The 12,184-nt window shown below is 30.7% G+C and overlaps 2 protein-coding genes across 2 annotated transcripts; one reads left to right on the top strand and one right to left on the bottom strand.

The window, feature by feature from the left end:
• Positions 1 to 833: 833 nt before the first annotated feature.
• On the top strand, positions 834 to 9,054 carry LOC113785744 (SPX domain-containing protein 3-like). The gene is made up of 3 exons (XM_027332551.2): positions 834 to 1,155; positions 3,192 to 3,360; positions 8,487 to 9,054. The coding sequence occupies exons 1-3, from the start codon at positions 937 to 939 to the stop codon at positions 8,753 to 8,755; spliced, it is 657 nt and encodes a 218-aa protein (XP_027188352.1). The 5' UTR covers positions 834 to 936; the 3' UTR covers positions 8,756 to 9,054.
• A 289-nt stretch (positions 9,055 to 9,343) lies between these two features.
• LOC101508321 (ras-related protein RABA4d-like) lies at positions 9,344 to 11,724 on the bottom strand. Its single transcript, XM_004493953.4, has 2 exons — positions 11,315 to 11,724; positions 9,344 to 10,034 (listed from the first exon to the last, which is right to left on the bottom strand). The coding sequence occupies exons 1-2, from the start codon at positions 11,566 to 11,568 to the stop codon at positions 9,584 to 9,586; spliced, it is 705 nt and encodes a 234-aa protein (XP_004494010.2). The 5' UTR covers positions 11,569 to 11,724; the 3' UTR covers positions 9,344 to 9,583.
• Between the last annotated feature and the right edge of the window lie 460 nt (positions 11,725 to 12,184).

Below are 12,184 nucleotides of genomic sequence, written 5' to 3'. Positions count from 1 at the left end.
TCTTCCGAGTCATCATCTTCAATTATAATTCGTCGTCTCTTTTGGGATGCCGTCGGTTGAATCCTTTTCGGAGCATCCTTAGATGATGAAGTTTCAACGTCACGTGTTGTTCGTACTATCTTGTTGTCTCTTCCTCTACCACCAACACCTACTGGAAAAAAATTAGTTAAAATAAAATGAAGAAAATAAATAATAATGGAATAAAAAATTCAAAAAAATAAAAATTAAGAAGTTTTCCGGTAACTTCCAGAAATCTCAAAAAAAGTATTCCGGTATTGTATATGTTCTGGAAATGTTGAAATAAGTTTTCTGGTACTGAAAATGTTGAATTTAAAATTTCCGAAAATTAATTTTTTTTTTTACCGAAAAACTTTTTTCAAACTTTTCAAAGTGTAACTTGTGTATTGGAAAATATACAAAAAAAAATTTCCAGAAAAAATGAAAACTTTAGTAGTCACTTCTATAATGACAAACTCAATTGGTGGAATAGTGCAAGATGGTAAGTTTTAAAATTTATATGTGGATATTTATGTCTTTTCATTCAATATGTGGGATACATGGTATGATTTTCCTAACGAAATATCTAGTTTTTCTTTATAAAAAAAATAGGCAATAAAAAGTCTCTTTTCACGTATTTGTTTTAACTTCATCGATAAAACAATTTTTAGCTTTGAATTCATCGACCAAGGCCAATTTATAGTTTTTTTCAAAATCTTTTTTCAACCTCAATTTCATCAACTTAAGCATATGCTCGTTAATATTCTATCAAAACATAGCCAATTAAAAACCTCTTTGTCTACATTGTTATATATATCCACCTATCGAACATTTTTACCCTTTGTTCATCTTCACATGTCATTTATACTTTCTTTAGTTTATTAAAAAAAATTATTTTCCCATTTTGTACATTAGGGATCAAATTGAGTGAAGAAGACCATGAAGTTTGCGAAAGGATATATTGATCATATTGAAAAGAAGCAGCCAGGATGGAGGGACAAGTTCTTGTCATACGACGAATTGAAGAGGCTTGTCCGCGGGGTTTTACTTGACGATGAGAATGCAGAGTGGGAGTTTATGTGCTTGTTGGAGAATGATATCGACAAGTTCAATGACTTTTTCATTGAAAAAGAGGAGGAATTCATTGTAAGGCATAAGGTAATTCTTCCTATGTCCCAAATTAAGAGTTATTTTACAAAAAATTTCTCTTATTAATGTTATGAAAAATATAATCTAATAGAATTGAAAAAAGAGAGAGTATAAATAATAAAAATATGATAGGAAAATAATCATTAATGTTTTATTGATATCTTAAATAACTTATAATGTGAGACATTTGTTTTTTATAAATTGACACATAATTTGGGACAAATGTAGTATATGTTAACAAAAGTAGTCATATGTGTACCCGTCTAACTTTTATAAATTCTTTTAACATCTCGTTCTTTTATTTATTTGTCATTTTTTATTATATTGTCAATCTATCGTAACAATTACTTTTATCTTTTTTTTTCTTCTCAATGTGTATACACTCTTAAGATTAGGAGTGTACACCAATCAATAAAATAAATTATCATTTTATTTTTTAATGTAATATTAATTATTTTTTAATTATACATTTTAATTAATATTACAAGCATCTCTTCCAATTTATTACTTTCTAATTTTCATTAATAGTAATTTTTAATAAAAATAATTTTGTAAATGTTTAATTCTTTCTTTTAATTTTTACATTTTTTTAATATGTATCAAATACTCAAATGAGTTATTGATTCTGTGATGGATGAGTAGTTCCTATGTTCCAAAATATAAATTCTTATAAATTCATGTTTTTTTTATTTATTTTAATCTTCTGTTACTTATTAAAATGAAACTCTAATAATCTAGAATTTAACCGTCTGACCAATAAATTTTCTAATCATAATTCAAATTTGAGTTCTTTTAAATGATTTATCTTTAACTGAAGTTTATTAATCAATTAAATTTATCACTTGATTTCATAAATGTATAATTAGATATAATGAATTCATTATATCTCACTAATGATAGATGCGGTGCTATTAATTTAAGAGTGAAATAAAACTAAAGTAATTCATTAAAAGATAACCAAAATTATATTTATTTTGGAAAAAAATCATTATATCTTATAAATGGAGAGAAAACGTTTTCGTCACGTTTTTGAAAAGTTATTTATCTCTTATTATGAGATTAGTTTTAAATATTCAAATGGTCTTGAGCTTCAAGAGAATCACATTTCAATCTTTTGCAAAATATACATTTAGGAAACAAAAAACTTTAAATTGTAACCTAAGCATTCGAGCAAATAATATTAGTCACACAACTAGTTAAAATAATTGAAACTTGTGAAGATACAATGAAGAATCACATAGTGTCAAAGATCTTCATTAAAATAATTATCTACCAAAAATACTAATTTCAAACTTGAATTATTTACTTAATCATCTCTCTCAATTGAGTATTGAAGAAAGAGATTTAGTGATGATTTCTAACACAAATTAATTCTAAAACGACAAACCAACATATATGTTAGAATATAAAAATAAAGATGAGAATGGACAATTGTCACCTTTACATGACAATGAGCAATTATATTAGTCTCCCTCCTAGTAAACTCTACATATATAAGAGTTGTTATAAATAACCTTACGAATGAACTTAAATTACATTTAGGTAAAAATAACCCCAAACTCTATTATATTATGAAGAGAACGATTAGAGACATCAACTACCGCCTTTACTAAGGAATAATCCACACGAGTGAAATAGTACAAAATATATTTTTCTTTTGTGTTGTTGAGTTGAACAATTGATTTTGTCATTAATTTTTGCTAAAATTTCTAAGTATAGAATGAAGTGTTGGAAGAAGATGGATGGAGAAGATGGAGATTTTAGTGTTCTACAATAAATTTTTTTAATAAAATAATAATCTAAAAGTATTAATTTTTAATTAAAAAATAGTTAAATTTGCCACGTCATATGACCATTGCAGTCACATATGTATTTTTGCACTGAAGTATGCTAAAAAAAGAGTTGTGTTACAAAAAATATTTAAGGTATCAAATTATTACTATCGTGAAACTTAAAAGGAAAGCGGGAAGAAATATTGTTTTTAATAATATGTATTTTTGGGGGTGAAATATTATTTTTTGAAAAAAAGATTTTTGTGAGGGCAGGAGTTAGAGCAGAATATCAAGAGACCAATCGATTTATTATGGGGAACAGGTAAAAGTCAGGCATCAGAAACATATTTTAAGGAGAAGAATCATATTTTATTAAAAGATATCGTAGATTTACATGGTGAAATGGTACTTTTAATAAACTACTGCAACATCAATTACACAGGTACTCTTCTATCATTTTACGGTTAATTAAATCTGTGTTACTCTTTTTAAATATTTATCCATAATGTACAAAGTTGGGTTCTTAACTATAACTTTTATTTATCTAACTATTTAATTTTCGACTAAATCTTGAATTAAAAAGAAGTAATAATACAATTTTAGTCTTTTAAACTTAGGTGATATTTATCATTCATAGGTGATATTTTTTTTTAATGAATCTGTTGATGCTATTAGATAATATTATTATATATTAGTAATGATATTTTAGACTTTTCTATTCTATTGTATATATACTTATTGTATGCCAATTACATTCAAGTTTGAATCATTTGTTTATGAAACCCTAGCCAAAGATTCTTTCTCTTCTCCCTTTCTTTTCTTCCTCTTCTATGTTTATGTTAGATTATCATTGTTAACATGTTATTAAAGAGCTTTAGTTGATTTTAGGATCTACTATAACGTGATCCACAACTTATTTTTGTTCGACTCATTTTTGCGGCCAGTACCGATTTGCTTCCTCCGCTTTTCGGCGCGATTCTACCTCTCTGTTTCTGGTGCGATTTTTCTCTTCTGTCTCCAATGCGATTTTGCTCTTCTGTTTCTGGTGTGGTTCTGCTCTTTTGTCTCCTGAACGATTTTGTTTGGTTCTTTGTTAATTTTGCTATTGACAGCTTATCCCTAATTTATTTGTGTCTTAGTGATTGTGTTTGTCGTATTTTCCTGTCATTATTTGTTATGGTTGGTGCTAAGGATAATTCTCTTCAAGTTGTGTCCACCTCAATGGACAAAATAACTCTTATTGGAGTTATGTGATGAAAAAAAAATTGATTGGAAAAGATATGTAGTAGGGTTATGTTGATGGAACTTCTGTTAAGCCTACATATAAAAAGGATGAAGTTAAATATGCAAAAGATATGAAAATATGGAATGTTAGTAATTCAAAAATTATTACTTGGATTAATAATTCTATTGAGTTGTCTATAGGAGTGCAACTAGAAAAGTATGATACTGCTAAAGAGATTTGGGATCACTTGAAACGTTTGTATGTTCAGTCTATCTTTGCCAAACGTTAAGAGTTGGAAAATGATATTAGGGTCCTTAAGCAGAACAATAAGACCATTCAGGAATTCTACTCGACAATGACTAATTTGTGGGATCAATTAGCTCTTATGGAATCAATTGAGTTGAAAGCTGTCAAAGCGTACATTGATCAGAGAGAGGAGCAACGTCTGGTTTGGTTTCTGATGGCTCTTCATGATGATTTTGAGGGCCTTCGTAGAGTTATTTTGCATCGTTTCCCTCTTCCTAATGTTGAATCAGTAGTTAGTGAATTGTCGGCATAAGAAATCAGACTTAAGACGCATTCTGGTGTGTCAGATAAGGGAATTCTCTCAACTCCTCCATCTGTTTTTGCTGCTCCTGTTCAAAAAGGAAAATCTCAAGGGAGGGTTGGGCTTGGTAACGATGAATGTGCATTTTGCAAAGAAAATGGTCATTGGAAAACACATTGTTCGAAATTGGGGAGAACACATAAGAAGAATTTTACGGGGTCATCGTCCAATGTTGTTGCTTCTGCTCCTCCTACCATTGGCTCTAGTTCTAGTTGTGTATACTCATCTGAGACTACTTTCCAAATATATGATATTGCCGAACAACTTCAAAAACTTCTTACCACTCAATCACATGCCATGTATGCCACATCTTCTAAATGTTTGAACTCCTCTAGTATGTCAGGTATATCTCCTTCCATATGGATTCCTGATTCTGGAGCATCTCACCATATGACATATGATAATAAATCTTTTGTGTCTGTGCATCATGCATCGTTTGTGTCAGTTATGACTGCTGATGGTACTCATATGCCATTAGTAGGCATTGGTTATGTCTCCACACCTAACTTGTCTCTTTCTGATGTTTATTATATTCCTAATCTCACTTTGAGGCTTGCTTCTGCTAGTCAAATATCTGATTTTGGTTATTCAGTTATATTTTCTTCCACTTCTTGTTGTGTGCAGGATCCACATTCCAAGAGGTTGATTGGGACATGCCATAAACATGGGGGACTTTATGTTTTGGATGACCGAGAAGTCCCATATACTGCAGCCTCAACAACTACTATTGACTTATTATCTAGTTTTCAATTGAATTCTTCGTCTTCTAGTTTTTATTTATGGAATTCTCGCCTTGGACATTTTTTTGCTTCTAGATTAAAATATTTGACTTCTACTAGTGCTTTAGGAAAGTTACAACAAACCAGTGATATTTCATATTGTTGTGGTTGTAAACTTGCTAAATTTCCAGCTTTACTGTTTAGTAAAAGTGTTTCAGTTTCATATGCGCCTTTTGATGTAGTTCACTCTGATATTTGGGGTCCATCATTGGTTCTCACAAAAGGTGGATCTAGATATTATGTTTCATTTATTGATGATTACACTAGTTATTATTGGGTTTATCTTATAAAAAATCGATCTGAACTTTTTGACATTTATCATATGTTTCGTGCCATGGTCAAGACTCAACATAATGTTGTTATAAAGTATTTTCTCTGTGATTTAGATGGTGAATATACCTCTAATAAATTCTCTGAATTATTTGTTTATGATGACACCCTCCACCAATCATCTTGTACTGATACTCCTCAACAAAATAAAGTTGCTGAAAGGAAACATCGTCATATTATTGAGACTTCTCGTTCTCTTTTGTTGTCTATTTCAGTTGCCAGTGAGTTTTGGGGGGAAACAGTTATTACGGCTGTTCATGCTATTAATAGAACTCCTCGTCTATCATAGTAGGTTTCCCTTTGAAAAATTGTATGCTTATATCCCTGATTACTATTCTCTGAAAGTTTTTGGTTCTACTTGTTTTGTTCTTCGTCCACAAGTAGAGCACAATAAGTTGTCTTCTTGGTCTTCCATGTGTGTTTTTCTTGGTTATGGAGATGATCAAAAGGGTTATCGTTGTTATGATCCTCATGCAAGAAAACTATATGTTTCTCGCAATGTTGTTTTTCTTGAGCACATCCCTTTTTACTCTGTTTCCTCTTATTCTCATATTATTAAGAGTTAAGAACTAACCCATATTAATCTGTTTGGTTCTAATGATAATGCTTCTAGTGATTGTAATGTTGAGAATTGCAGGACAAATACTACTACTCCACATGATGAAATCCCCCTTGTCCCCTGGCTATCCAACCACCTCATGCGTTTGTTGATCCTTTGTCTCCGCCTCCTCGTTATCTCTCTCGTCACCGTAGGTCTACTCAGTTACACCTGATGTTGTCTATTCCACTTATTCAGCTTCATTTTCTTCTTTCTTAACCTCAACTCATAGTTTGTCTGGGTCTTTTTCTTATAAAGAGGTTATTCTTGATCCTCTTTGACAGCAGACTATGGAAGAAGAACTCTCTACTTTGCACAAAACAGATACTTGGGAATTAATAGCTCTTCCTATTAGAAAGCGTGCTATTGGGTCTCGTTGGATATACAAGATCAAAACTAAGTCTGATGGGTCGGTTGAGCGCTATAAAGAACATCTTATTGCTATGAGATTCTCTCAACAATATGGTATGGATTATGAAGGAATTTTTGCTCTTGTAACCAAGATGACCATTATCTGTACTCTTATTGCAGTTGAATCTATTCGTCAATGACATATTTTCCAAATGGATGTCAAAAATGTGTTTTTGAATTGTGAGCTTCATGAAGAAGTCTATATGATCCCTCAACATGGGGTTTCTTATAATCAGGGGAAATGTGAAAGTTAAAAAAGGCTTTCTACAGTTTTAAATAGACTCCTCGAGCTTGGTTTGAGAAATTCTCTACTGTGATCACTTCTCTTGTTTTCCGCTCTAGTGAACATGATTCTGAACTATTTACAAGGCCTACCACTTATGGTCGCATTATGATTTCTTTGTATGTTGATGATGTTATTATTATAGGTGATGATGTTAGTGGAATCAATGAGTTGAAATTGTAGTTAGTCAAACAGTTTGAGATGAAGGACTTGAGAACTCCTCATTATTTCTTAGGGATTGAAGTTGCCTACTCTCCTAAAGGCTACCTTCTTTCTCAATCCAAGTAGATTGCCAACATTCTTGAACAAGCTCGTATTAATGATAATGAGCAGCAAATACTCCTCTTGAGTTGAATGTGAAATATGCTCCATCGGATGGTGTTCCTTTACCAGATCCCACTTTGACCCTACTTTAGTTGACAGCTTGGTGTATCTTACGATTACTAGACCCGATATTGCTTATGTTGTTCATACTGTCAATCTGTTTGTTGTCTCTCCAACTATAGTACATTGGACAGTTGTTCTTCGTATTCTTCGTTATCTAAGAGGAACTCAATTTTAGAGTCTTCTCTTTCCGTTGTCGTTTTCATTGGAGTTACATGATTATTCTGATGTTGATTGGGCTGGTGACACCACAAATCGTAAGTCCACCACAGGATTATGTATCTTTCTTGGAGACTCTATTATTTCTTGGAAGAGTAAGAAACAAGACATTGTATCTCACTCTTCTACCTAAACTGAGTATCGTGCTATCACATCCACTACTGCAGAAATAATTTGGTTGCGTTGGCTTCTATCTGATATGTGTATCTCTCTTTTCGAGTCAACTCCAATGCACTGCGATAACAAGAGTGCTATTCAAATTGCTCATAACTCGGTATTTCATGAACGCACCAAGCACATTGAGATTGATTGTCATCTTACTCGTCATCATCTTCAGATGGAACCATTACTCTACCATTTGTATCTTCTTCCTTACTGATTGTTGATTTATTCACAAAGATGCATTCTATTAAAAAAATTCGTTTTTTGGTTGACAAACTCTCGATGTTTCATGTTAATGGATCATCAGTTTGAGAGGAGATATTAGATAATATTATTATATATTAGTAATAGTATTTTAGAATTTTCTATTTTCTTGTATATATACAAATTGTATTCCAATTACATTCAAGTTTTGTTCATTTGTTTATGAAACCCTAGCCAATGGTTCCTTCTCTTCTCCCTTTCTCTTCTTTCTCTTCTATGTTTATTATAGATTATCATTGTTAAAGATGTTATATATTATTTTGAATGATAAAACATGTTTATATGCTGAGGCTTTGAGTTTCATAGGGTTAGCTAGAATTATGAAGAAATATGACCAAAAGACAGGTGGACTACGGCGCCCAACGTTCCTTCAGAAAATTATTGAGCATCCCTTTTTAACCTCAGATGTAATTTCAAAACTTGTGAGAGAATGTGAAAATATAATAGATGAGGTATCACAAGCTGATGAATTGGCAGTTGAAAGAGAAAATGAAGAAGTTGTATTTGATGGTAAAGGATTGTTCAAAAGTACATTTGAAGCTTTACTTAAAACGCCAGAGAATGCGACGTTCTAGGACGAGGGTAATGCTTTCTGAGCCAAATTAGTGTGTTTTAATCTTAAAAACACTCGGCTAGAAAATGAAGTTCACTTTGGTGTAGAAGACCGTAAATTTTGGCTAGTTGGGCATTTATCTTTGGTTGGAGATACTTTGTTTTGAGTGTTTTGTGTTTGTTTACTGTCATAAGGAGTGCTTTTTGTTTGAACAAATAGCGACTGTTTTTCAACTAAATATATTTTGTTTTTGTATTGTTGATAGAAGATATGTATATGTATAACTGCAATAAAATGAATAAAATAAAGTATTTCTTGTGACTTGACTATCATTATTTTTGTTCCATTCTTTTTATTTTCCCTTATTCACGGAAACTACAATATGCATTGGAAGTATTGCCAATGCAATGTTATTTTGAAATTATGATATGACATGAAAATATTGTAGTTTCTTACTAAAAACATTATACAAACAGTGTATGTGTATTAAACTGGTTTACATATTGGGATATTATTAATCTTACTCCAAACAATAATAATGTCTATGGTAAAATATATTGTTTGTATTTTGTAACTGACAAATCTAATACCAAATGATACTCAAATAAAGAATAAAAAAGTGGTGTTACCATTAAAAGATTAGCTAATTCTCAACAAAAAATACATTCAAGAAGTTGTTAGCTTCCATTCATCATTCTAATAATGAAGAAGTGGCAAGTTGTGTTAACAAAGTTAAATAATAGTAACTACCCTTACAGAGAAAAGTAACTACCCTCTCTACAAAAGCTCATAAATAGTAGAACTTGAGTGAGCAATATGCTTGAACAAAAAGAATTAAATTATACAAAATCTATGAGGCAAAACAACAACCACCCTTCTTTCCAGTAGCATCCATTTGATTACCAGGAACAATTATTCTACTTCCTTTAAGAAGACCTGAAGTATCACTATGATCTGCATCACCATTTGAAGTGAGTGTTTTCTTGGCATTGATTCGGTATATCTCGGTTAAAATAGTTAGAAAGCATGTTTCGACGTTGGTGGATTCCAGCGCTGATGTCTCCATAAAGAAAAGGTTCTCTCTTTGTGCAAACTCCTCTGCGTCTTCCGTTGGAACTGCTCTAAGACTAGCAAGATCACATTTGTTGCCAATTAGCATGATGACGATGTTTTTGTCGGCGTGACCTCTCAATTCTTCCAACCATCTTGCCATGTGATCGAACGATTGACGCTTTGTCATGTCGTAAACTAACATTGCCCCAACTGCACCTCGATAGTAAGCACTAGTAACTGCCCTGTATCTGGAATTGAGAACAAGCGGCAATTTTCAAAGACCATAGTAGCAAATTCATGCTTCAAATTCAACAATACAAATGCTAAAAGGATCATATAAATTTGGAAAAAAAAACACTAAGGTAGGATCAAATTAAGATGTTAACAAGAAAAAGGCAATGAACCAAACACTCAGATTCCAAGGGTTACTTATATCACAAGGCATCAAAAAAAGAAAGGAAAAAAAGTCAGTAAAACCATAAAGTCATAGAAGAATTATCAATATGATCATGAAAACAGTCGCGTATTAATCTGTTCAAGAAGACAAAACCATAAAAGTATGCCAAGATATAGTGGTATTTTTCTTCTAGTATGCTTTTTCATTGACCTGTTCCATGCTACATTTTTATCTACTCAAAACAACATAATATGGAAGTATACCTTATACTACATCCTTGCATTAAATCTTAATAACTCATTTTGTTTATTAACGAAACTGTAATATGGAAATTTTATTCATAATCTTTTGATAGGATGCCAAACTACATATTATAAAGATATATAATTGTTGAAATATGAGATGTAGACAACACAAATCATTCAAAATATTGCACTAAATTAACCAAAGTAGTTTCAGTATTTTTCATTTGTTTTCATATACTATCTTATGAATTTATATCTCATCCCTAGTTCCTTATAATGCCATCTAAACTTCATAAATAAAATTTCAATACAGGTAGAATTTTCATGCTTAAAATTTCAACAGAAGTAAAATATGATACAGATTATAGTTATCAAACTCTGCAAAATGCTTTTAACACAAATGCCAAGAGGCAAAAGCTATCAAACATCATATTCATCCTATTGAGAATACATAAAAAGTTTAATTAATATTTCAACACTATGAAGTATAGACACTTAAAATCAAAAGTGTCTAGTGTTTGACATATAATAATATATGACAAAACACCAAGATATATAGTTTTATTCAATTTTGTGTCCAGTGTTCAACACATATCACTTATATTAACGTGCCAATGTTATCTCCGAAGTTTTTCATTGCTTAATAATTCTTGTTATTATCCAAAGGTACCACTAAGTTTTAATACCTATCAATCAAATGTAGCAAACCAAATTTATTGAAAAAAATATATCATTACATGATGACCCTATATATATATGCTAGAAATAAAATAAACTCAAGAAACATTCCCTCGCTTTAATAATTGATCCAATAATTCATTATATAAAAGTAAAACTATAAACAAATGAAAAAAATAATAATTACAATATTGATAAAAAGACATACCTTTCTTGACCTGCAGTATCCCATATTTGAGCCTTAATAGTTTTATTATCAATAATTAAAGTTTTGGTTTGAAATTCGACCCCAATTGTGGCCTTCGAATCAACGTTAAATTCGTTCCTTGCAAAACGAGCGAGTAGTTGAGTTTTTCCAACTGCTGAATCACCAATCAATACAACCTTGAATACGTAATCGATCTTCAAGTTGTAATCACCGTACAAATTCGACATCGTCACAATCCTCCAACAATTCAACATGCATCGAGTTAATTAATTAATTAATTAATCTCTGTATAATCATTGTTGCTTGAATCATTGATCAATTGAAAATCAAAAATTGTTGATCTGGGTAAGATGTGAGATGGGATGAAATTGGAGAACGAAAATAAAAAAAGGTATAATAATATTTTTTGAATCTGGATGTATCTGTTTTTCTTGCAATACACGGAATAATAATAAATAACTAATTATTACATATTAGAAGATAATTGTGACATTTTTTTTACAAAGTATTTTTTACCTTACTTCGATATTTTTTAATTAAAGGCCTCGACATGTTATGTGGCAAGTACCTTTTTTTTATAAAGGAAATGTATGTGAAGTAGATGCAGTGATTTTAAGCATGAATACTTTTAAAATGGTAAAGTATACATATCATATTCATCTGTAATCATTATTTGTACTGTATCTGTGAGTATTTTTTTTTTTATAATTTTATTACGAGTGAAATTAATGATTTTTTTTTTATATTGATATGATATTATATATATATTTGAGTTTATTTGTTATAATAATCGAACATAATTTATTATTTTTTAAATTTTTATTGTGATTTTATGTTTTGAATTGAAAAAATTAGCTCTTTTAATTAAAT

The sequence above is a fragment of the Cicer arietinum genome, chromosome 3 (assembly GCF_000331145.2).
Source record: "Cicer arietinum cultivar CDC Frontier isolate Library 1 chromosome 3, Cicar.CDCFrontier_v2.0, whole genome shotgun sequence".
NCBI lineage: Eukaryota > Viridiplantae > Streptophyta > Magnoliopsida > Fabales > Fabaceae > Cicer > Cicer arietinum.
This window is presented reverse-complemented; position numbering and strand designations above follow the sequence as displayed.

What these genes read in the sequence shown, in the direction of transcription:
- LOC113785744 (XM_027332551.2), top strand. Translation starts at nt 937, where the DNA reads ATGAAGTTTGCGAAAGGATATATTGATCATATTGAAAAGAAGCAGCCA. An exon ending in AATTCATTGTAAGGCATAAG is followed by an intron (nt 1,156 to 3,191) that starts GTAATTCTTCCT and finishes TTGTGAGGGCAG; the next exon opens with GAGTTAGAGCAGAATATCAA. An exon ending in CTGCAACATCAATTACACAG is followed by an intron (nt 3,361 to 8,486) that starts GTACTCTTCTAT and finishes TGAGTTTCATAG; the next exon opens with GGTTAGCTAGAATTATGAAG.
- LOC101508321 (XM_004493953.4), bottom strand. Translation starts at nt 11,568, where the DNA reads ATGTTGAATTGTTGGAGGATTGTGACGATGTCGAATTTGTACGGTGAT. An exon ending in GATACTGCAGGTCAAGAAAG is followed by an intron (nt 10,035 to 11,314) that starts GTATGTCTTTTT and finishes TCTCAATTCCAG; the next exon opens with ATACAGGGCAGTTACTAGTG.